A 26,630-nucleotide genomic window follows, 5' to 3' on the forward strand; every position below is an offset into this window, starting at 1 on the left:
AGCCCCCCCGTCCCGCAGGGGAACCAACGGGGCTGGGCTGCCGATCTTATCCCTCAGATAAGTGGGTTCACTTTCCATTGGCTTTAAAGGAAATTGCGAATGTTTACCTGATGGCTGAATTTGGCCCCAAGGCTATGGTACCAAAATCTGTAATAGTATTTTAACTTTCTTTTGTGAATGTGAATAAATCACATGTTAAATAGCAAATGACTGTGCTGATGTGCATTAGTTGTACTTCAAATAAATATTCCAAATAAATGCATTTCATGTTCAATTGCAATTGTTTCAAATTTTATATTGGGCATGCCTCATTCTGAGAGAATTTGTTTGAACAAAGAAAAAAAAAATCTACTCTTTAATGGGTAGATATAATATAATACATATTTTTCAAGGCAACCAACAGACATTACCTTCCAGGTAAATTACTGCAACATCAGCTGATGAGATAAAAGGAACTTTTCAGAATTGTTTTCTGGAGTTACTGTAAATATAAGTTGTGCACTCCTGCTCGAAATTTACTTCTTCTTAAGAAGGAATTGTTAGTTCAGAAAAAGGTAACGGAATATAGACTCTTGTACCTCTACCAAATTCAGCCCTACTTGTTAGTAACCGAAACTTGTTACCATCCATTAAATGAACTGTCAGGTGATCTCAGTCTAGACCCTATTGGACAAATACCCCATAAACAGAAATTACCATTACAAGTGACACTATTTGCCAGAACACTTTTGTTGGAGGTCTAAGCAGAATTAAATTGAAGAATTAACTATCCTCTCAAGAACAGGGTTGAAGCACAAGAGAGGGGCAGTGTGGGGAAGCCTATACTACTGCTATACATGACACATCTGTTCCATTGACAAAGGAAGGATGTTAGTTTCCTGGGTTGTCAATCAACACTTTTAACAAGCACAATACTAATTTCAAAAACAAAACAACTAAATACAATTATGTAAGTCATTGGGTTTTCTTGGGCATTTTTGGAAGTTGAGATAACAGCTACTTCCAGTAAGTCATTAGCCATCAAAAGAATGCTAACAAAGAAAGACATTATTATAGTGATTTAATAACTGATGGTAACAAGATGTGGCTCCATAAAGTGTTCCAGGAATGTAGAACTCCAACATTTCTGCTGACCATGAGAAAAAGAGAACTAGCTGTTTGTCTCTTGTTGCGAGAAGTGAGACTGGATGAAAAGTACAATACATTCTGATTAGTCTGGATATTAATATCATATTTATAGTTTAAGGTAAACAGGGAAAAAAGAAGGTATAACTGTGGTTTCTCCTCTTTTCTAGACTATGTACTATATGCAAAAGGTGGTAAGGCGCTTCATATTTACATTAATAAACAGGGCCAGATCCTGATTCAGGTTTCTTCTCAGAGCCCTAAATATGTTCACAATCCAGTCAAGCGCTGAAGCTCCAGAGGAAAAATGAAATCCTACGACAAAGAAACTGCCACTCAGAAACAGCTATATACAACTGCTGAGCCTGACTCTGTGGTGATCTCAAAGACACCTTACAGTACTGGCATACATAGTGATTGGAATACTAGGAAGTGTAACTGGGAGAGAAAGTGCCTCCCCTTATGTCCCAGAGCGGGATGGTAGCGTGACAATTGTGGAGAAAGCAAAGGCAGCAATGGGCTAACATTCCCCTTACTTCCATGTAGCAGAGTCAAGATGTGGCCCACATTTTTTAATTTGAAGTTTGATTTCTGTTTATAACACCTTTGTGTTATTGTTGAGTTAGGATTTTGCTGTAAAAGGAACAGACTTGGGGGCGTTTTTTTCCCCCAAGGCTGATCTCCTAAGGAAAACTAAAAACCAATTTATTTCTGTCAGCGGTTGACAAAAACAAAGAACATTGGTTTCACAGAATGTGTTGGGCTGTATTTTTTTAGGCACCAATACTTTCCATGGCTTTGGCAGGCTATTGCTATTGTTATTTAGTCACTAAAAATGTTTTGCAGATGGTTAAAGCAGTATCTAATATTTGCACTACTCAATGGACTGCAGTGCCTTTTCTGCAAAGGCTGAAACTTGCTGCCTATAGTTCTATAGTACTTCTACAGAAACACTGTCACATTCTATATTTGTGACTATGTAATGTGGTTATCAGGCCTTGATTATGTTGGTATCTGTTGCTTCTGTGTTTTTAGACTAAAAAAACCATTACTTTATCAATGTTACTGAACTATATGTGCAAGTTCAGTGGCAGTTTTTGGCTATACCAAACTTCTGAAATATCCTGGGGTGTGAGGTTTAGTCCTTTGTGGTGAGTGTGTACTGTATGAATGCTTTTTATTTTTGTATTGAGAAGTCTGTTCTTTTGCTTTTCAGGAGTTCATGTGAATGTTTTTCCATGATTCGATCTATGAAGGTTGTATTCCAAGTTTCATTTTAAATTGGAAACCTAATTGCAAATCAGTGAAAATACTGGACTTCACCTGGTTTCTGCTTAACCAGCATGAAATCACAAATTTTGTCCAATTTTTAATGCAAAACCATGAATTAGTCCAAATTTATTTGAAACTTTATTGAACTATAACAAATCTTTCAATGGAACCAGATCTAAGTTTAAACTTTGTTACAAAACCCATCACTAAATGCTTAAAGTAGTTTCAGTCCAAGCATTTTGCAAACCTTAGAAATTAAGCAAGTGTATAGTGGTAATAGTTTTATGTGTTCATTATACAGTAATGTAAGACACTGCTCAATTTGATATGTTATCTCCTTAAGATATAGAAGTGCATGGAGGTCAGAGGTCAAGAATGAAAAGTGAGATAAGGATGAAGACATAGGAATGTATATGCAGCAAAAACGGTTTGGAAAAGAGGCATTTCTTTGATTTTATTTAACTTGTTCATTCTAGAGTGAGACGTGGTTTCCCTTCTTTTTTTTTTTTTTTTTTTTTGGAACATTGTGCTGAGAGCATGAAGATAGTGAAACGGTTTCAGCAAGTTAGTTACCTGTGAAAGTAGAAGTTATGAGGGCAGATCTGAGAAAGGCAAAGATTGACTTGTCATGGACTCAGAAAAAAGGGCGCATAGGGTGTGGTAGGGATATATATGAAGGATGCCAACTTTTATGTATTTATTGTTTGTCTGTATCTTTTTTCCTAATCTTTTACATTGAATACCTTGCATATATTGCAAAGGAATACTTATTTTTATTGTAAATGCAAAATGAAAAAAATGTCAGATACATGCACCAGTCTCCCACATTAGGCATCCACATTTGAAAGTTTGGGGACAATATACCCACACATAAATGATCACTTTTTCTGTTAAATAAATCTGAAATGGTGAAATTAAATTAAATTGAACCTTCCCTTCTTTTAGTGAAGATATAGCAGAACTTAGCTGAGACTAGTAAAAAAGAAATTAGAAATAGGTAGAATAGCAGACGAACATGGATTTTCTTTGAATTTCATTTTTCTTGTACTAAAGGATCTCTTATAATGAAATTGCTGCAAGAGAAAACATACATATGCAATGTCATTTTTAATGGGTGAAATATCTGTTTTTAAGATAATTCAGTTATTCACCAGGTAGACACTAATATGCCAAAAAAGGAAAAGCACACCACTAGTTTGCTTCCATGCTTTGTCCCTGTCAAAGAGACTGTAACCCTGATTGTGACAGAAAGCCAGAGACAAAGTTCAAGTTCTCTCTAAATGTGTTCATCATATTTTTTCTGCTAAAAATAATCTGATCTCTGCTTGAGAAAGTTGCCTGTGTCAAGTCAAAAAGAGCCTTTAATTTGTAAATGTTATTTACACATGACTGAAAGAAGTTGAAAAACACGAAGGAGATGAAAGCCAGAGCTGAAGGGAGTCATGAGTCCAAAAAGAAACAGGTACTCTGAGGTCTGACTCTGTGTGGAGTGTATGTACTAGTGTTTAAAGAGAAAAGGCTGACTCCAGGAAGTATCTCCTGTACATTACTGGGTCGAATACAGCCCCGTTCAACACTCACAAAATGTTATTACCATCTGATACCTTTTCAGCAGACTACATGAAATAAGTCCCACTGAGCACCTGTCCATATCACAAAAACAACTACCTCCGTTAGAACTCATTGATAATCTTGTTCAATATTTTAGCAGAGAACAGAAAAAATGATGGATGGTCTGAAGTCACTACCAGAAGTAAGGTTCCGAGATAATATGGAGGAATCATGGAAGCATTTCGAACAAAGGTTCTTGCTGTATATGACTGCAATGGATGCAGACATCCTCAGCAGTTCCAAGAAATTGACCTTATTAGCTGGTGCTAAGACTAAATATTTATAATTTCCAGCTCTCGTTCACAAACGGAATTGATTTTGATAGGGTCCTAGCACAGTCTGAAGCTTACTGTATGCCTAAAAGGTGTACCTAAGAAAGATTTCTCTTCCACACAAAATTATAAGAGGAATCTGCTACAGACTTGAAGCTAAAAAGACAGTCTTACAGTTTTGGCTCCTTCAGAGATTCCCTGATTATAGATGACAGGTTTCAGAGTAGCAGCCGTGTTAGTCTGTATCCGCAAAAAGAAGAACAGGAGTACTTGAACAGGCTCGTTCACCTGCACATCTACCAATGTGATATATGCCATCATGTGCCAGCAATGCCCCTCTGCCATGTACATTGGCCAAACCGGACAGTCTCTACGCAAAAGAATTAATGGACACAAATCTGACATCAGGAATCAAAATACTCAAAAACCAGTGGGAGAACACTTTAACCTGTCTGGTCATTCAGTGACAGACCTGCGGGTGGCTATATTACAACAGAAAAACTTCAAAAACAGACTCCAACGAGAGACTGCTGAGCTAGAATTGATATGCAAACTAGACACAATCAACTCTGGTTTGAATAAGGACTGGGAATGGCTGAGCCATTACAAACATTGACTATCTCCCCTTGTAAGTACTCTCACACTTATTATCAAACTGTCTGTACTGGGCTAGCTTGATTATCACTTCAAAAGTTTTTTTTCTCTTAATTAATTGGCCTCTCAGAGTTGGTAAGACAACTCCCACCTGTTTATGCTCTCTGTATGTGTGTATATATATCTCCTCAATATATGTTCCATTCTATATGCATCCGAAGAAGTGGGCTGTAGTCCACGAAAGCTTATGCTCTAATAAATTTGTTAGTCTCTAAGGTGCCTCAAGTACTCCTGTTCTTCTTTTTCCTGATTACAGAGAAGCTGGTAGTGGGCTGCAGAGATAGGAAGGTATGAGAGGATTTCCTGAGAGACTAGGAGTTGACTATAGAAAAAGTCTTTCAAATTTGCAGAGGAGTGGAACATGCAAAATTGCAGGCTTTAAGTAGGGAGTAGAGTCAAGGAACCATACATGCGGTATCCCACTGCAGCATATAGAGGACTGAAGAATATGTAAGTCTTAAAGTACAGTCATTCTGCCAAACAACACAGGCATAAGAAAACTGTAAATGCAGTGAGGGAATACACTGATGAGGCATTTTACATTGGTTTCATAGAACCTTATCACAGACCCAAGTAGCTGGATTATCTCACCATCTCTTCTTTATATACCTTGCAACTTTTATTTTTTGTACAGAATAATTCTCTGCAACAGTGCATATAGCAACATCCACTGGTGGTAGCAGCTGCAATACACTGCTGATTTCCTTGCAGCGGAACCCTGCCAGTCCAATCTAACAGCATACCCTGGCTCAGCAATTCCCACTCAGACAACACTGCTTCCAGCTCGAATGAGAAAGGAGACTCTCACATGTCAGTAGCTTTATTCAGGTTGCTATGTTAAATAAATATATTGTACCTGCCAACTAGGGTTCAATTATGTTTGATTCATGTTGCTGTAACACCAGATCCCCTGCAAAGCCTCCTTCTGCATTTAAAATTCCTGTCAAAGGGAAAGCTCTAAAATTAGTTAGAAATGGCATAATTTCTTAGACATCCATTACTTGGTATGTAAAAGATTTTATTCTTTATATTTTACTATTCTACAGATGGAAATTGTTACACATAAAAATGACATTTCTGCCTTTTTCGTTCTAATTTTATAGGTGTGTATACACACACACACACACACACACACACACCCTCTAGATAGTACACTGAAAATCACAGTCCTGTCAAAATTAGTTTCATTCACAGTCAGTTAATTGCAGAAGCAGGTTAATTAGACCATTTTAAATCACCTGGATCCCATGAGATCTGTTTAAAACAGACTAGATCTGAACAAGAGAATTTGGTATTCTCTGTTATCTTATGGATATACTGCAAGAAGAGAGATTCTCATGAGATTTTTGGTTAAAAAGTTATTTCCCACAAAATTTCCAGTGAAACCAGCCAATGAGGCTAGCTTCCCGAAGAGTATTTTACCTGTGAGAAAGAATTAGAGGATTTGAGGAATTCAGAAATTCATAGAGTCATTAGAATAAAATCTCTCTCCATTTAGAGCTTGCAACAGCCACTATGCACCTTTATGCCATACCTGCACTTCTGCCACCATCTCATCCCACACCTGTCAGCTCCAATGGCCAATAAAAGCTTGATGACAGGTACCCCAGCTTGGGAGCAGCTAGTGCTCCTTCTTGAAACAATAGGGCTGGAATGTGCCTGCTTAGAGCAGGTTAAAGAGTGAGCCACCACTGAAAATGCAGACCAGTTGATTCTGCTGCTACTCTTTAACCACGAAAGCTTATGCCCAAATAAATCTGTTAGTCTTTAAGGTGCCACCAGACTCCTTGTTGTTTTTGTAGATACAGACTAACACGGCTACCCCCTGATACTTGATACCATTTACTGAAAGTAATCTCCTACTGCAAAACGCAAACATTTCCTGTGACATGGCAGAGTCACCACATGAAAGTAAGCGTCCTCGAGGTCAAGAGCAACGCACCAGTCATTCTGAGACAGCACGGGTGAGGGATAGCAATAGAGCGACCATGTGGAATCTCATGAACCTGATGAATTTGTTGAGGCCATGAAGGTTGAGAACAGGTCTCATCCTACCCTGGGATTTCATTATCAGGAAGTACCTGGAGTAAAAACTGTGGAAACAGTGTTCCGGCAGAAACTCCCCCACCACTCCCAACTTCAACAGAGAGCTGACCTGCTCAATGAGCAGTGTCTCATGAGAGGGGTCCCTGGAGAAGGATGGGGATGGGAGATGAGAATGGGGCATGGCGAGGAACTGGATTGTGTAGCCCCATCTGATAGTGACTCTGACTCAGCTGTCAGAGGTAATCAAGACCCAAGCATTGTAAAAGTGGGCCAGCTTGTCCCCAGGGGGATGGAGGAACGACAGGACCAATGTTCTGGACAAAGAAGTCAAAACAAGCTCTTGGCCTGTTGAGGGAAGGCATGAGGACTGTCTGAAGCCTGAGCCCAACTGCTTCCTCTTGTGGGATCTATCCCTCTTTCTAGGCTGGTCCCATTGTTTTGGAGGAAAAGGTTGCATGAAGGAATGTGGTGGGAGACATTGTTGCTGCTGCTGCACCCCATAGTGGCATCTTTGCCCCGAGAGCATGTACACCAAGGATCTCAAGCAATTCTGTGAGGAGGAAGACCACGAATGGCTGGGCTGCGGCTGATTCAAAGCCACCACCGGCAACCTGGCAGGTGATTTGGCTTTGAGTGGTACAAAGAGCAGGATCTCCATGAATGAGGAGCTTCCCACTGAGTACAAGGTCACTGATATGGGAAGGGTATCAGTGGCCTTGGAGTTAGTGGGCAACGTAGGCCTGTACTGTTAGAGAATTAAGAATATATACCAATTGTATTTGCGTTTACCTCTATCTTGTTAGAAGTTTAACAATGTGATCTAACTAGCTTGTAGATGCTAAACTCCTGTTCCTATCTATAATGTTTCATTACTATATTCTATTGATTCAGCGATTAAAAGGGGATATTAACATTTAGATGGAACTTGTGGTGTAATAAGATCATTGTCTTCATTTCTCTTTGAAATTTGTAGTAAATTACCTGTGAACGGTTTGATGGTTAATTGCCTTATGCTAATGAATGCAACTAAATTACCAGTGTATGCCTAGGAAACAGATTAGCTTCCAAACAACAATTTACCTTACCTATTTTCAGTCTAGGAGGCCCTGCTGTGACCCCAACTTGCTTCATCTATAAAGAAAGTTTGGCTTGATCCTATTTTATCTCAGATCTGCTTAAACTTTGACAGGGAAAGTCTAATCCCGTAAAACTGAGGTCTTCAGGTCTATTCTGGATTATCCTTGCAATTCTCTTGGAAGAATTTGAACAAACTCTGCACATGGACTGCCTATTGGACTATAGGCACCAACACCATCAGCCACCTCATCATCTCTGCCATGAAACTGGCCTACAAACTCTTTTCATATCTGTATGTATAATAATCTTTAACCATAGCATCTCTTTCTTTTCTTTGTTATTAATAAATCTTAGATTTAGGTAATAAGGATTGGCTGTAAGCAAGTACTTGGGTGAGGTCTGAAATATTCATTAACTTGGTGGATAATGTGTCTGATCTCTTGGGATTGATAGAACTTTATATATGGTGAATAAGGTTTTTAGTAATCCTCACTATATTAGACTTGGCTAGCTGCGTGGGAGCCAAAGTCTGGATTGCTTAAAGGAACTGTATTTTGGCTTGTTGGTAACCAGTAAGATATTACAGAAGCTGTTTGGTTACTGGTCTGTGAAATCTAATTATAGAATAAACCACCAGTTTTAGGGATTGTCTGCCCTATTCTTCGCATTTTGCCCTGATTGAGCATTCTCAGTATAGCCCCTCCAGCGAGCATAGTCACATCAATAAACTAGGCTACGACAAAACGTGATGATGTGAGTTTGCAACCACACAGAGATCAGACTCCAGCCATGGGCAGTGAGAAGGAACTGAGGGGAGTCAGGGCGGTGCTGCCTCATATAGCCAGTGCAGGGGTTAGAGCCACGAGGCTCGAACACCACCCTTCTACGGGTACTGCTAGGCAAGAGTCTCCAGCTCGCTGGCGTGCACACACCTAAGTGGAATACATGTTTGTATCTACTCAAAGAAGAAGCTGGCATTTTGTTATAAGATGCATCTCTTTAATAATTCCCTCCCAAAAGTGTCTAATTCCTGGACACAACCACCACATGTGCAAGTATATCCCCCTTTCCACGTAACCTTTCCAACAGAGTGCATTTCTAGTAGCAAAAATATAAGGAACTTAACTGGAATCAAATGTCATCTATACAATCATTCATGAAAAATTCTTTGTGACTACACAAGTTGAAGATGTATATGCCCTTTCCCATACAGAGACCCATTCAGCTAAATCAATTCCTTTGTCCAACTCCATCTCCCACCTTTCATCTGGGTTGTTTTCCTACCCATTTCTTTTTCAATCAAAATATCTTGGAAATGAAACCTTTTGTTCCAGCTCGCTTCTGGGTCAAATCTTCAATTGTGTTTAAAGGTCTAAATAGAGCTATTTTGTATCCAAATTTGACAATAAAATGGTTTGACTTCTATATATTGAAAATACGGGATCTTTATATTATTTACATTATTACATGTCTCTTAGTATGATTTCAAATTAGGACCCAGGAACAGCTGTACAAATTGAATAATCTTAGCTCTTACAGTGAATAGTTACTTTGATATTTCCTGGGGATACATTTAAAAAAATTATCCAAAGCTGCTAAAGTGGTCTAGATGAATGTTTTTTATTTTTTGGTGACATACATTTCTTTTAAACCCAACAATTGCTACAAGTAGCTATATACGGGCTCCAGTCTTGTTTGAGTTTACCCAGCATGTGTATGTTTTATAGTTAACCCAACTGATTACATCTTTTAATTGTGGTGCATAATAATAAACTATATGGAGGGAAAGCCAGCCCACCCCTCATTGTAGGTCTATGCAGACCTTTGGAATGCACACTTTGTCTTTCATGTTTCCATACGAATTTTAATAGCGTATCCTGCCATGTTTTTAACGTCATGTGTTTGACCAGTAAAGCCAGTCAAAGGGTACAGTGGTAGAGAAGAAGAATGCCAATCACCAAATACTGAATTGCATTGTGTCAAATGCCTAACCGGAAAGAGAAGGCTTCATCTTCTGTTTATTCACCTTGTTATTTATTCATGTATACAGTCTCTCTCATATTTGTACAAGTCCCAGTGATTAAGAACAGAATCTAATTTGGGGTAAATGGATTTTTAACCAAAGAAAGACAATGAATTCTTTCCAGCAAGGAATTGTTGTAAATTAGGACACTGACTGGAAGAAAAGGTTCAAGGTGAGGGATATTTCATTTTTAAAGATTTTGATGTAAGAAGATTTTCCTCACAGAAAAATAAGTATCTTTAAGACAGAGGGGCAGATCCTCAGATTGTACAGTTGTGATCGCTCTACTGATGTCAGTGGAGCAATGACAATTTACCCCGGGTGAGGATCTGCCCCTATTTTTTCTTTTGTTTCTAATTTTCATGTATGTTAACATTTTTTCAAACTTATGGAGTATAAAAATGAAACAGATTTGGGGAAAGATATTTGCATTTTACTCCTCTTAGTTTATTCTACAAAAATAGCTAGAAAATAAACTGTTTAATGTAGTTACAGTATAATTAAGTTCAAATTGCCCCATATCCTTTCCCAGCCAGGAGGGTGTACTGCCAAGTAGGCATTATAAAACAATGGCTTGAGAAAGAGAGCATAGTTTGGAAGATAATCTAGGGATGGCGCTACGGGAGTGGTTAGCTAAGATTTTGGTCAGTGAAAAAGGTACCATAGGAACTATTAATGTGCATTATTTAAAAAAAAAATCTGTCCAGGATCTTTTATTATACGATTAATTTCTAGTCCAGGAGCACAATATTTCCCCAGTTTTTAACTCAGAAATTGCAAAGATTTTATGAAAAATTTCCCCCAGACGAGTTTAGAATTTGTTCCCTTGATCCTACAGATCAAGAACCTTGAAACATTAAAAAAACTATTTTGAAACTTTTTAAAAGCCTTCTTGTATGATGGTTTTACAAGGTGAATGAGACGTGGATTTAGAATGAGACCAAACTTCTTTTCATTTGTGCCTTAAACTAGGATTATATCAAGTAGATGTTAAAATAAAGTATATTGAAAGAACAAAATTGTCTCACTCTTCTTTAGACTAATCCTATCAGAAATAAACTGAAGTGATAATGTAACTTTTGCACACTATTTGGCTCAATGGCATGACAAAGTGAGTTTACAGGCTGATCTATGGCTTCATTGTGGTGCTGACAGGTTCACTGTATGTTAAAGAATAATACTTGCACTGCTCATAAAGACAACAATCTCCAGTACTGATAACGGTGCCCATATCAATAGTATTAGAGGAATTGAAATGACAGCTCTGACCTTCTAGTCTCATGAAATACGTCTTTCTTTGGATTACTGTGCTTGCACAGAAGGGAACAAACAGTGCAGAATAGTGGAGAACAACTTACTTCCATACAAGGTATCCTTGTACATGAGATCAGTCCATTCCTCCTAGGTGCACAGCTTATGTGGATGCCACAGGTTGGATTCTGCAGCCTGCCAAGTTCACTTTGCACCATTTAAACAACACAAAGTGAATTTAAAGTAGCCAGACATTTGTACTTCTTTGCATCTTACTGGGCCAGCTCTCTCTCAGCTCCACTGTCCAGTGTAAAGGGGAGCAGAGGGTGGGAATAGGAGGAGGAGCAGGAGCATGACAGAAAAAGGCTTTGCTATACTTGATCCATCACTGATGGATCTTCTACTAGGTGTAAATTAAAGCTGTCCCTTTCCACCCCATATCTTTAATTTGAGCAGGATCATGCCACTGAGAATAAGGGGAGTGTGTTGTGCTTCCTGTCAGCTCCCACTTTCATTGTGCCCAAGCAGAGGTTGGACCAGCAAAGAATCAAGGCCAACAAGTTCACGTCTGATGAATTTAGAGATTGAAGACTAGGTCAGTTTTAAATGTTCATCTTTACAGACTTGCATAGTCAGCATAACAGAAGTGTAAAATTTAGTTAATTCTCACACATTTTTTAATACAAAGAATAGTGGTGTCATATTTGTTAAAAGTCACAGGTACTGTTTTAAACGGTATGAAATACACACCATATTGTCTGAATTGACATTTCATTTTATGTGACAAATCCTGATGTGACAGTGATTTTTGCAGTAATAAAATTAATTTTTCAGTATTACACTTATTTTAATTTAGCAACACTGCAATTTCAAACCTACTTGCTACTTACAAGTATTTAATAAAAAAAACCACCTCAACCTAATGTTGTCTAGCAAGTGAGCCATTACATGTATTACCATGGTATTTACACATCATCATGACTATAAGCCATGAGTCACAGGTGTTAATACATTTATAAAGCTGCAGAACAGCAGCACTGGAATAATGGGAAATTAATATAGCTTTATTGTGTTTAATATTCATTTGCATTGAAAAGAAAATGAATGATTAAATGATAGTACATCTCAGTTTTGGTTTTAGAAAGCCACTGTGTCCCTTATACCCACAAATCACCAGATGTAGCCTCTGAAAAGACTGAACCAGTTCAGTACATAAGGTTTGGGCAGGCACTGGGGAGGAAAGAAACTCCTCTTCTCTTTACATTTTTCATTGGCATGTAAATAAGAAGAGATAACCAAATCATATGTTACTATGTTACAACAGCAGATAAAACCCAAAAAACTGTTCTATCCACAACAACAAAATGATATTTAGTGTTTGATGCCCACTTGATATTTTTAGATTTTCAAGACCTGAAAGTCTGTCAATAAGTTTGCTATGAAAGTCAAAGTTCAACAGATCATAAATTTGGGAGAAAAGTTCAATTTTTAGAAGAATACAGAAAACACTACTATTTACAAATACAAATAATAATTCAGGATGGAGGTTCAATAATTTACTATTCAGTGTTCTCAAAACAGGACTCGTATGTTCAGGGATAAGTTTCTAGAAATTAAAATAAATAAAATAGGGTATTCTAGTTACAAATTGTTTTTGCCTTTCTCACCTTCATATTTTCTTATATATGATCAGGAGGCCCTGAAATGACAATTTTTTCCCAATGTACTAACCACCTACCTTTCTTCATTTAAATTCCTCTGGAAATCCCATTTCTTCTTTTCAGCCCACAAATGCTAATCTACATTAATATAATGCTATTACCATTCACCCCCATTTGTTTATGAGCAAGAAAGCTCTAAGTTATCATCACACTCTGGTCTCACAGTGTGTGCTGTCCTGTATTAAGATTGTGAGCTCCTTTGGGTAAGGACTGTGTCTTTATTTGTGCGGTATATGGCATATACATAATACATATTGTTTAAAAATTAATGGTCCATAAACCATAATGTTACCTTTTGGGTAGCTAGACATATGATAAATGCAGGATGGTTTAACCTGCTCCGATTACTTGGCTTCTGTTAGAAATCAGATCCAATGCAGTCAGAGCAGTGTTGTGTGAGATACAAAAACACCACACCCCACAGGTTCAGGAATCTTCTGCCCACCAGTGATTGATCTCAGGTGAATTGCAAGTCATGGACTGAGGCTTAGGATACTGGGAGAACAGTGTCCATTTGCCCTGTTAGCCAGAGAAAGAGCACTATGTCAGTAGCCCTCAGAAGAAGAATAGAAATTAAAGGTGGAAAAAATGACCTAATCCACCTCAATCAGTATAAATTATTCCCTACACTCTCTCTCCCAGTGCTTTGCCCAATCTAGTTTTAAATTGCTCAAGGTAAAGGTCCTCTATTTCCTTTGAAAAACTTCTCCATAGTCAAACATTCTCCAACTACCATCTACGTATACTGTAACTTCCATTAAGTGCAAAACATGCCTTCTGCATTTTGTTTAGAGCCAAGGATACTGTCAGCATTTAAATAGGGAATAAATTGAACAACTACTGGTTCTTATTAATTAATGTCTAAAGTGGCAAATTTAGACTTGTTGACTCCGTTTGCACAACGAAGAACTGTTACTACCAGGGAGTGCATGTTTTTAAATGGTCACCTTAAAATAAAGGGAAGCTGAACAAAGAGTGGCAGCAGCAGCTGGAATCATGTCCCTGTGTCCAAACAAAGTTTATTCATAAGACTGAAGGAGATCATGGCACAGCTGCAAGGGAAATACTTATAAGTCAACAAGCACTTCAGAGCAGAAGAATGGGAAACATAACCAAAGGACTGAGAACTCTCTGTAGAGTTTGAAAAAAATCTTAACGTCAACAAGTCATATTTCAGAAAACTGAGACTGAATCATCTCATATAATTTTTAATGATTACAGATGTTTATTGTAACTTCTGTTATTTATTACCATACTGGATAATACAACATCTCTCTCTCTCTCTCTCTGCTCCTAAACAAACAACTTGAAATGTGACTAGATTTTTCTAATCTAGAACACATTTTCTTTTAAAGCATTAACAGTGGAAAATTGACTGGTACTTTTGATGAGGTGTGGTAGCCGGTTACACCCCAGCCCTTAAAAAGAGCATATATCATAAGTAGTCTGTACTTTCCTTAGTTCAGGAGCTATATCCTCCATTGTCTTCCTTCAACATGATTTTAAATTGGGCAATGTTAGGTACTTATATGTCCCTCATAACCACAGTACCAGAGCACCACACAATCTTTAATGCATTTATTCCCACAAACATACTTGTGTGTTAGGGAAGTACTATTATCCCCCTTTTGCAGATGGGGAATGAGGAAGAGAGAGACTAAGGCCTAGACCCACAAAAGGGACTTAGCCTTTGCCATATTGAGCATCACAACACCTAACTTTCATGTGCCTAGAAAAAACACAGGAACACCACTACAATCCACAAAGCCTGAGTTAGGCACCTACACTCCCTATACCATGAACAGAGAGAAATAGGCACCTTAGAATGTCACCCACAAAACCAGCATGATAGGGAGCTGCCTAAGTTACCCAATGGGAAATCATACCAACTAGGGTGTGTACTAAGCCCTGCTCCTCTTCCAGAGGTAGGTCCTGAAGTCTGGGCTGCAGGAAGACACCTATCTCTGCTTGTGATTCACAAATCAGGGAAAGACAGGCATTTGCCTGCCTAAATCATGTGCAGGGCCAGATCCAATAGGCACATTCCCCACAAAATGGCTGAAGTGTGAGGGGGAGGGGAGGAAGGGAAAGGAGAAAGATGTCCCTTAAACCTTGTGGTCACGATACTCCCCTAAGATGTGGGAGAGTTCTAGTTTTCAAGTCCTCTCTCTGCCTGATGAGAAGAAATTGAACAGGGATCTGCCACCTCTGAAGTGAGTGGTCTAACCACCAGGCTACAGAGTCATGCTAATTTTTTCTCTCACCCAAATAATATTTAATTATTCAATCATTTAATTAAAGCAGAACTACTTACATAGGAGACATTGAGGGAGCCACACATCAGAATATCCCATAAGCAATGGGTAAAGCACTCACTTGAGAGATGGCTCTATTCAAATCCCTTCTCCTCATCAGACACCAGGTTCCAGGAGTCCCCAGGTGAGTACCCTGGCCCCGAGGCTAAAGGTTATAAGGGAGGTCTGCCTCTAGCTTCCCACCCTTCACCTCCCTGGCTGTTTTCTGTGGAGTTAGGTGGCCTCTGACAACCATCTTTCTCCTGAACTGCTCTGGGGCTCAAGTAGGAGATAGGTGCCTGTGGTCTAGGGTGAGATAGCAGTGCACATGCTCAGAGGTAGAAACATAAGCACTGAGGGAACTTTTACAGCAAAAACTTAAGCACTAAGCAAGTTATGGGTTCAATGGCAGCTAAGCAGGAGTTTTGTGGATAACAGAGGTGCCTAAAAACAGGAGTCAGGTACTTAAGTACTTTTGTGGATCCCACCCTAAGTGACTTGCCCAAGGTAACATAGGATGTCCATGACAGAACAAGACTTCCATCCAGGTCTTCAATGGCCTGAGTAGTGCTCTAACCATTGGACCGTCTTTCCACAGGAACTTAAGGAGTTTAGTTCCTTGGATTAACATAGGTGTTGCTGCACTGTTTCTGACCACAGGTTATCTAAGATGGGGACATAACCATCTTCTGAAAGTTTTGCTCATGTTGTCTCCTGATGCAGGGCATGTGGTGCTTTGCCATGGAATCCACATTCCTTGGGAGTCTTTTGTGCTAGTAGTATGTCTAAGTAGATCCACAGGAGAATTTACAAGGGGCTACACTTTGAGGAACAGGCTACTGTACTTGTGTTCTATTATGGGTTTCTGGTGTTGGAATTTGAATATGATAGTATACTTTGGTTAAGAGTGACTGACATAATAAATATATTAATAGGAAAAAATGTAGCATATAACCACATGTTCAGTATTTCTCTCACACAGTGACAGAAATTCTGCAGTGGAAGAGCAAGGGAGGTGTAAATCAAATCCACATATGTAAGTAAACGCAAGCCGGGATTCTGCAGTGGGAATTCAAAAAAGGCAGGCAGGTTTAAGTCTTGGATATAGTGGACTAAATTTTTACCTCAGTTACACTGGTGAGACTCCGGAAAGTCAATTCTGCCATTGGTTGTCCCCCAACGATTTCAGTATCAGTTGGATGTAAAAGAGCAAAATTTGTCACCTGCTAAATGTTATGTAACTACATACAGTGATCTCCATTAAAAAGTCAGCTTACATCAATAGATGTCACATATAGGAGATAATATAGTAAATGTTGGTTTTTGCTCCCCCCCAATAGTTATTACATAATTTTACACATTTGCAAATTGATTGGTAATTAAAATATATCTCCAAACTAATTATTTGTATTCTCACCAAGTAGGACATGCTGTGTAAATAAAAAGCTGCCAGTTACCATGGAAGTAAGGAATACAACCATGTTAGCGCCCTGTAACTTGAAGCTTTATCAAGTATTTTTGTCATGCTAGACACCGTAGGGTTAACATAAAATCTTATCTATATACACACATCCTAACACAACTGGCTGAGAACACCGAGAACATTTTATTATGTCTAATTAATATGAACCATATTGTTAAGTCCTTATTCTACCATAGCAGAAAATAGAGCTTTGTCTGTGAAAGAGCTAAGAACTTCAGAACCATGTGAGGACAGAAGTTATCTCAAGTATCATAGGTTGAAAACATTTAACCACAAAAAACTGCACAAATGAAGTGATTTACCTTTTCACCTTCTTCTCCTTTATTACCCTCAAAGCCACGTTCTCCCTGTTATGAAAAAAAATCACAAGATTGATTGACAGGAAATTTTAAGCAAATGTCATATACATAACAAAATCTACACAACTTCTATTGCATTTAATTGTATTTCAGGTTAAAAATAAGGCTTGACAAGACTACACAACTTGGATACTGAATATCTTTTCAGCACCTCAAAAGATCTGAAACTTATATGGAAAACTGGAATGGCTTTCTATTTGGCAGCTAACTCTGTTTATAGACCAAGATACCAACCCTCTCATTGTTTTAAAATCAATGTTTAATTTATTTTATTTAAATTTATAAGTGTGACTTGCCAGGTGTCAAGGCGCTGTTCAATCATTGTGTATACAAAGCTTATTCAACCAAGAAGACCTCTCTATGAAAAAACATACAGAATGATTTGAGCTTTGCAGCATATGCTGAAGGTTACTATATCCCAAGCTCAGATGGATCCAAAGGGAAGTAGATTTCTGATTTGAGTATCCTTCACCAAAAAAGACAGTTACCATTTTCCTTCCATTTAAATTATGGAATTCTTAGATCAAGCGCTGTACCTGAACATAAAAGTTCTGGTCTCTAATGTAGTCAAGATACAAACTAACAAAACTAACATCTTTAATTTACCCAGATATGTGACAGGTTCCCTCTGGGGTACCGCCTAGAACTGGGGTGTGATGGGTTTGGGCCCTTTGGGGTGTCACCTTATGTGCTGGGATGCCACTGAGTCAGCCTATTCTGCCATCCTGGGTCCCCTTTACCTGGCCTTGCTGGGTTAGGCTCACAAGCCTCTTCCAGCCAAGCGCACAGGCAGGGCCACACCCAGCAGAACAGAGAGACAGAGATAGACTCTGGAAAGATTCAGCCTTCGGGGCTCACCCCAACACTCTGTACCCCTTAAAGGGAGTGGGCACCAAACCCAAAGGTTTTATGAAATTCGCCCCCTCCCTCAATGTGGAAAGAGATATGCACAACTCCTCCCCCCCCCATTAGAAATTACCTAAACTGGGTTATATTATAAACAAGAAATAAGTTTATTAACTACAAGAGGTGAATTTTAAGTGAATATAAGAGATAATAGACAGAACAAAGAAGATTACTGACCAAATAAAGCAAAATACACAAGCTAAGCTCAATATACGTAAGAAACAAGCTACAAAATGTACATTCTCACCCTAAATGTTATTTTAGGCAGGTTGCAAAGTTTCTGTGGTTCAGAGTTCCAGTTATATTCCTTTTGAGACTGGACTCCTGTCTCAATCTAGACTCTCTCCTTGCCTTCCCTTCAGGTGGCTTTAACAGTCTTTTTTCTCGGGCAGACAGGTCATGGAGAGGAGGGGTCCTACTTGCCTTCCTCCCCACCCTTAAATAGGATTTACATAAGGTCGGAATCCTTTGTTTCCAAACTTGACCCCTCCTCCCCCCTGTGAAAAGTTACAAGCAGTCCCACCTGACTCTGTAGTACAGGAATCGGCAACCTTTGGCCCGTGGCCCACCAGGGTAAGCCCCCTGGCGGGCCAGGCCGGTTTGTTTACCTGCCGCGTCCACAGGTTCGGCCGATCATGGCTCCCAATGGCGGTGGTTTGCTGCTCCAGGCTCCAGGGGGTGGCGGGAAGTGGCGGCCAGCACATCCCTATACCCGCGCCACTTCCCGCAGTCCCCATTGGCCTGGAACGGCGAACCACGGCCAGTGGGAGCTGCGATTGGCCGAACCTGCAGATGCGGCAGGTAAACAAACTGGCCTGGCCTGCCAGGGTGCTTACCCTGGCAAACGGCGTGTCAAAGGTTGCTGATCCCCTGCTGTAGTATCACAGCATCCATGAGTCAGTGGCAATATGGAGTGTCTGCAGGAAGGCCAAGCCTTTTCATAATCCATTGTCCTTGCTGATGGGCCATCAGCCCTGTCTGGCTTTTTCATTATTGTACCTGAAGTGTTAGCAGTGGGCGTCACCCAAAGTAGCATATTGAAATACAGATGCATAGTAAATATTCCTAACTTCAGATATAGAAATGATACAGGCATACAAACTGGATAATCACATTCAGTAAATTATAAATTATATATCACATTCAGTAAATTATAACCTTTCCAATGATATCTTACAAGACCTATCTTGCATAAAGTACATCTCGGTTATGTCATATTTATATCATAAGGATATTTTCAAAAAGATATGGAGTGAAATGTCATATGGGCTCCCATTGAGCACCCTGACCCACTAGCCTGGGCTCCCACTCACCCTGTAATGCTGTGACAAGCTGCAGACACGTTCCTGGTCTCTCACTTTCCCCAGCACACAGGTAGAGATACACCCAGCTGTAATAACATGCAGACTGGCTTTCTGACTAGCCTCTGCATGGGAAGGCTATACAGCTAGGGCACTTACCAGCTTCTCAGGCGCACACCACCTCTTTCAGACACACACCTCTGTGCTCTCAAGAGTGGGATCAATCCCCTGTTTAGCTGTGGCTCATAGCTAACAGCCAGAGCAGTCCTTTTACTGGTAGGCAATGTGCCCTCCCTCTTTGAATTGGGCTTGCCTTCAGCTGCAGAGTTCATGGAACCCTCACCCACCTCAGTGGTCTCTAGGATTCCACCCCCCACCTCTGGACTTCCCTCTGACATATTCCTATGCATTCTAGAGTGAGGTCTGTCCTTTGCTCAACTGCAACCTGCTGGCAGCCAGCAACCTGGACAGTCTTCTCACTGACAGGCAATACACTCTCCTCCACCTTTGAGGAAAAGCTGCTTTTAGCCACCGGGCAGTAGGAGCTGGTCTCAACCACACCCACCCCTGATAGCAGACTGTTTTCTACTGCTGAAGAGAAATTAAAGAAACACTCTCCCATTCCCCCAGCAGTTCCTGAGACTTCACCTTTCCCTCTGGGCTTTCAGCACAATATTGCTCCTTGCTGCTGACAGACCCCTTGACAGCCTGAGCTACATTGAAAAAGTCATTCCCAAGTAATAATTGTGTTGGGTTACCACGTACTACAGCCACAATTAATTCAGCTTCCAAATCCCCAGTTTCTATGTGCACTTTCGCCAATGACACAAGGATTTTATGACCTCCTACTAACAAAGTCTCTGCCATCTGCTCTGGCAGTATGTCTTTCTCCTGAACAAGGTCTCTTCTGACCACAGAAATGTCTGCACCTGTATCCCTCCACCCAAGTTGTTCCTTGCCATTAATTCTGACAGTCTTTATGTGTTTCCTGCCTGGCTGTGCAGAGGCTACTTTTACAAACACTGTCTGATAAGTGGCAATTGCCTGAGGTGCCTCTGTGCTCTGGGTAGCAGCATTCCCATGAGTTGCTTGCTACCTGTTCCCACTCAGCACAGAGGATTTATTCCTAAGGTGCTCAGTGGAATTACAATAGCAGCACCTCCTGGGCTCTTCTGTTTTTACAGGGGACTTGGGGCGAGGACAAGAGGAATGGACTTGGGGAGATGAGCATCCAGCCTCCCATCCACCCACCCTTTCCCCAGGAGTAAAACAGAACCCTGTTTTCCTCCAAACTTAAAGCCCTCTGCCTGTGATTTATTTCTAATAGATACTTGGGTTTGTTCAAATTGATCAGCTAGAGTAGCATGTTCATCAACAGTCTTTACCTTTTTGTCCCATAAACACTGTTTTACATCATCATTACATAAATTCAGGAAATGTTCCTGAGAAACAAGATCACACATTTCTTCAAAGCTTGTAATATCTTTTCTCCTTACCCACTTATCCATCAAATCTCTCATCTGGTTTACACATCACACATTTCTCATTCCAGCACCTCTCTTAAGGCTTCTAAATTTTACTCTATATGTTTCAGGTGTAATCTGAAACGGTTTTAAAACCATTTCCTTGAATTTACCATAATCTGAAGCATCTCCAATTGGCATCTTATTGAATATATCCAGAGCTCTCCCAGACAACTTTGCAACCAAAGTGGGCATCTTTTGGTTTTCAGGAATCTCATGGAGTACACACAGCCTCTCAAAGGTGATGAAATATTCAGCAATGTCTCCCGTCTTGTACGCAGGACACAATCATTCCCATTTGTGGATTTTTGGAGAGCTATGGGGGTGCTGGTTCCACTTCTTTATCAAATCCAGTTCATGCTTCCTCTCTTTTTCCCTCTCCTCCAGGCCTCCATTTCTTTGTCTTGCAGTTCCAGGGCTCTCTGGTGTGCAGCTTTTTGCTTGGCCTCTTCTGCTTCTGTGGTTCTCCAGTGTGCAGCTTCTTGTGCATTAATCTCAATTTGTTTTAATTCCATTTGTCTTCTGTCTCCTTTTCCCTCTCTTCTGCCTGCAATCTGCCATGCTCCAGATTCTTGCTCGGTTCACTTTCACTCATTTTCCTGTTTTTCTGTCCATACTTCCCTTGCCCGAAATAAGCAAATAGAAAATAACAAAACTGGTAATCACTTTGACTGAGCTCTAGCCACCACACTTAAAACTCATTTAAAATCACCACCAGTGTCTCAGAGCAACAAGCTGTGCATATGACCCTGCTTGCTGCGCAACTGTCTGGGGTTCCCCCCTGGGATGCCATCTGCAACTGGGGTACCACTGAGCCACCTGACCTACCAGCCTGGGCTCCCACTCACTCTGCAATGCTGTGACAAGCTGCAGACATGCTCCTGGTCTCACACTTTTGTCAGCCCACAGATAGGGACATACCCAGCTCTAATAACATGCAGACAGGCTTTCTGACCAGCCCCTGCATCAGAAGGCTACTCAGCTAGGGCACTTACCAGCTTCCCATGTGCACACCTCCCCTCCCCAAAATTATACTGTCTTGCAATGCACAGAGAACTATATAGCATAAGCTCACACAATTTGCCCTCTCCCTCAATGAGGAGAGAGACATGCAACAGCTTTCTGCCCCAAGTATTATTTCCACACACTGGTTTTAGACAAAACAAAACCAAATTTATTAACTACAAAAGATAGGTTTTAAGTGATTATAAGGGATAGCAAACAGATCAAAGCAGATTACCTCACAAATAAACAAAACCGTAATCTAATATACGAAAGAGATTGGATACGAGTAGCAAATTCTCACCCTAAATGATGATTTAAGCTATCTGCAGAGATTCCTAAAGAGCAAGCTGCACTTGCTTGCAGCTTAAAACCCCAGGTACTCCTTTCACAGGCTAGAAATCTCTCTAGCCTGGGTTCAGCCCTTCCTCAGGTATTTTCAGGAGTTTCCTTGGGTGAGGAATCAGTGAAGAACCACGATTATGTCACTCCCTAGCTTTAAATAGCTTTTGCATATGGGAGGAACTCTTTGTCTCCAGGCTTAGTTCCCATACCTTTTAGTGGAAAAACACTGGTATTTCAAGATGGAATCCAGTACCAGGTGACTTGGTCACATGACCCTGTAGGGTCATAGCAGCCATAACTCCTGTTTTTAGCGTCCTCATGAAGGCTCCCCAATGGGAGATTCTTCTAAAACCTATTATTCTCCCTAATGGCCCTTCCCAGCCAGCCATCTAGACTGATTGTATTCTGCCTAATGGGTGTTCCCAGGTAAAACATTTAATAGATGTATAGACAATATCACTAACTTCAGATACCAAAATGATACTTGCATACAAATATGATAATCAGATTCAGTGAATCATAACCTTTTCAAGGATATCTGACATGATCTATATTGCATAAAATACATCATAGTTATGCCATAATCATATCAGAATATTACTATGAACAATATGGGATGCAATGCCACAGCATACACCCTATTTAATGAGAAATGCAATCAAAGTTCTATTCCTTCAAGTATAGGAACAGGCAAACTACCTAATCCAAAACACACATTCCATACTCCACACCCCCCAAAACCATCTAGCAGGAGGTAGTTCTCATTTCATCTTCCTTTCTTAGCATCCACGTCCATAGCGTTGATATGGCATACATGAACTCTATAGGTCTGGAGATCAAAAAAATGGAAATCTCCCAAATCGCAGCACATTGTATTTCTCTCACTTTACTGCAAAAATTCCTCATTTTTATTTTGTAATCCTCTCTCCCCCTCTAACTTCACCTTTTGAAGAATTCCATTCCCTTATATAGAAGCCTAAAGTTTAAATGAGGGTAGGTGAAACAGTAGGCTACCACATGCAAGCTTCCTATTTACAGTATGTTGCCAAATAATTCAGTTGACACAGCATCATGAGCTACATTTGAGAATCAAGTTCAAAGTTTTGAGATGCACAGATTCATATACCAGCAAATAGTTCTGGGCTTTCCAGCAGCTGTTTGTGGTGGCTGCATTATGCTTACAGTTTTGGCTGATGTGGTTGGTGAAGTCAACAGCTTAGATGTCAGTTTTAGTAGTATGCCTAAAATAAAGTATGCAGAACTTAGTCTGGGTATGATAGCAGCCCATGCTTTTCTACTGGAAAATATGCATGTGGTGTTTGTTAAAATAATTTAGAAATGTTTCTTCATTTTTGTTTCTCTGATATAAATTCTGATATATATGTCCCATTATGCATCTTTGATATATTCCTAAAAAAAAGGCATTTCCTCCATTTAGCTTCATCAGATGTAAGATTGCAAATCTCTTGTTTTCACAGTCAGAAAATATCAAATTCATCATATAAGTTCCCAAAACAAATTAGATACCTGTACAAATAAAGTGTGGCTGGGTGTTCTACTGGAAGAGCTGCTCTTCCAATAGAAATTGAACTAATTCTCAATTTTCCCTACAGCTAGAATCTGAGCTCTTAGATTTCAATCAAACATGTAGTTTAAATATCTATGATGCTACTAGCGTTATTTATTTATTTCCAATATCATCTCTGGTGCACTATGTGTTTTCCAAACATTTGGAAGACACAATCTCTATCCAGAGGAGCTAGCAGTTAAGCAAACAAAGACAGCAGGTAAGAGAAAAATGGAATAAATATACAGTTTCAATATCAAATATATATAAATAGGATAGGAAAGTTATACCCAACTTACTCAAGCATGAAAGCATCCGACAGCAATTTTCGTGAAGGCAAAAAAGCTGAGTATCATGAAATATGTGGTCAGACAATAAGACTAGATGACAAGTGGAAGTAAACCACATAACAGTTCTGGGTTCATCATGCATTTATTCCCCACTGTGATTATTAATTGCTCACAAATGTGTTTTTCTTAGCAACAGTAAATTTAGAGATGTTCGTGCAAATAAACATTTGCAGGATATCTAAAAGACTCTCTCCTCTCCTTCCACACTCAGACTCCTTTAAATATGTAGCCCTGTTCTTTCAATGGGAGTTTTAATAGTGCTATGTTAGTGGAATAATTTGCTATTTCTAGTTTTTAAAGCCTGGTCTACACACAGAGTTGAACGGAAATAACTAAAGGAGTGATTTTATATCATTTTAGTAAAACCTATGCAATTTTCTATATGCACACTCTGATATCCATTTATTGCAAGTGGAAGATAAACAGATACAAACGAGCCCACATACAAAGTCGCACTGGTTTAACCAAACCAGTTTAGTTTACCCCTAAAGCACATGTTCCAAAATGGTAGCCTACACAGAAGCGCACCTACCACAGGACTGGAAGAAGCCATTTCTGAACTGGTTTAGTCCATATCTATCAGTAAAAGATACTGCTAAATATATGCATATTGCACACAAAAGCTACATTAAGAGAATTAAGGTTGCAAAGTCAAGCACTTAGGAAATCTTAGTTTAGCCTTAATTTAGCATATACCTTTAATTACATAATCACATACTATTTTTATCCACAGGATAAAATGTCTTGTCTCATTCAATGCACAGGAAATACAGTGCCCACTCAGTGAGCAATTATTCAATATTTTATTTTATCATCACTATTCAGTAGTGGCTCTATGTCTTATTCGCTGCACAGTTATCAAACCCAGTTTTCAAATCATAATAGTGCTTCACACACAAATTATCATCACAATACCCCCATGGCATGAGAAGGTTGCATTATCCCCAATTTACAGTTGGACAGTTGAGACACAGAGAGAGTAAGGTCAAAAGTTTCCACTAATTTTGGGTGCCCAAGGTGAGACAACTAGGGCCTGATTTTTCAGAGTATTTAGCATTATATCGTACTTTATATGTTTGAAGCAAAGCTCCCATTAATTTCAGTTGCAGTCTTGAGTGCTCAGCCAATCTGCAAATTATCCCAGGGTCTCAAGTCAGGCACTCAAACAATGAGGAACACACAACTACTGACCATCTGTGGAAAGTTTAAATAACACCTCCTGCACCCCAACCCCCTTCCCTGAGCCCTCTCATACACCCTGCATCCCTCCTCTGCCCCAATCCCTTGCCCAGAGCCCCTTCCTGCACACCACACCCCCTCCCACACCCTGCACTCTCTCCCGCACCCCAACTCCCTGCCCTGGCCCTGCATACAATTTGCCCTCCTAGATGTGGCCCTCAGCCCAAAAAGTTTGCCCTCCCCTGCTCTAAGGCAATTGAATATTGCCCTAACCATGAGACTATCCTTTCTGTTCCTGCAGTCTCCTGCCTCATTCATGACACACCTTTCAACTTCTAAATTAAGGATAGCATAATGTATACAAACAAAGGGCCCAAATTAAGATTGCATAGGCATATACTACTGCATGCTCAGTTGCTTTGTAACACAAAAGAACCACAAGGGGGATGGAGCTCGTGCAGTCACACTGTGGGGGTAACACATGCACAGCCTGATCAATACCAGGAACTGTAAGAGGCCTGAGCATGCTCAATGAGGATAGAATCGTCCACGTTTCTAGCTGCTAAGAACTGAAGTAGTATCTACTGAGAGTGTGCACACAGTGATTTTTCTAAAGCTTATAACTTGGCCAAATTTGGGCAGACATGGCCACCCTCTTGCCAAATTTCAAGTCTCTGCTACAAGATATGGGGGTGCTTTAACTTTTTAAAGAAAAGGTCACCAGAATTTTTTAATATGGGTAAAACAATGTTTTCCCCTAGCTTTGTTCTTGGAAACTGCTGAACCATTTTGGATGAAGTTTTCCAAAAGCTTTCAGCTTGAGCAGACGGGGATGAAAATTTCAGCCCAAATGCTTAGAGTTTGGCAAAGTTATAAGCAACTAAAAAGCAAAGTCAGAGGGATTGTCTACATTACCTGCCAGACTGGCAGCAGCAATCGATCCAGCGGGGATTGATTTATCGTGTCTAGTATAGATGAGATAAATCGACTGAGCGCTCTCCCGTCGATTCCAGTACTCCAGCATCAGCTGTCAACTTACCGCAGTGAAGACACCGCGGTAAGTAGATCTAAGTATGTCAACTTCGGCTACATAACTTCAGCTACGTGAATAGCGTATCTTACATTGACCCCACGTGGTAGTGTAGACAAGCCCTCAAAGTGGGAAGTGTCAAGTAACCTCAACAGCTTCTTAAGTACCACCAGCCCTGCTACAATAAACATGCATCTTTTTATGAATTACATCTTTTGGGGTCATCTTATGTATTGCTA

General features: G+C 39.9%; 1 protein-coding gene across 1 annotated transcript in view; it reads right to left on the reverse strand.

Moving 5' to 3' along the window:
• COL19A1 (collagen type XIX alpha 1 chain) overlaps positions 1-26,630 on the reverse strand; it is a 312,743-nt gene that overhangs the window by 195,180 nt on the left and 90,933 nt on the right. Inside the window, 1 exon segment of the mRNA XM_054021580.1 lies at positions 17,132-17,176. Coding sequence (XP_053877555.1) covers positions 17,132-17,176 — 45 coding nt within the window.

Source organism: Malaclemys terrapin, chromosome 3 (assembly GCF_027887155.1).
Source record: "Malaclemys terrapin pileata isolate rMalTer1 chromosome 3, rMalTer1.hap1, whole genome shotgun sequence".
NCBI lineage: Eukaryota > Metazoa > Chordata > Testudines > Emydidae > Malaclemys > Malaclemys terrapin.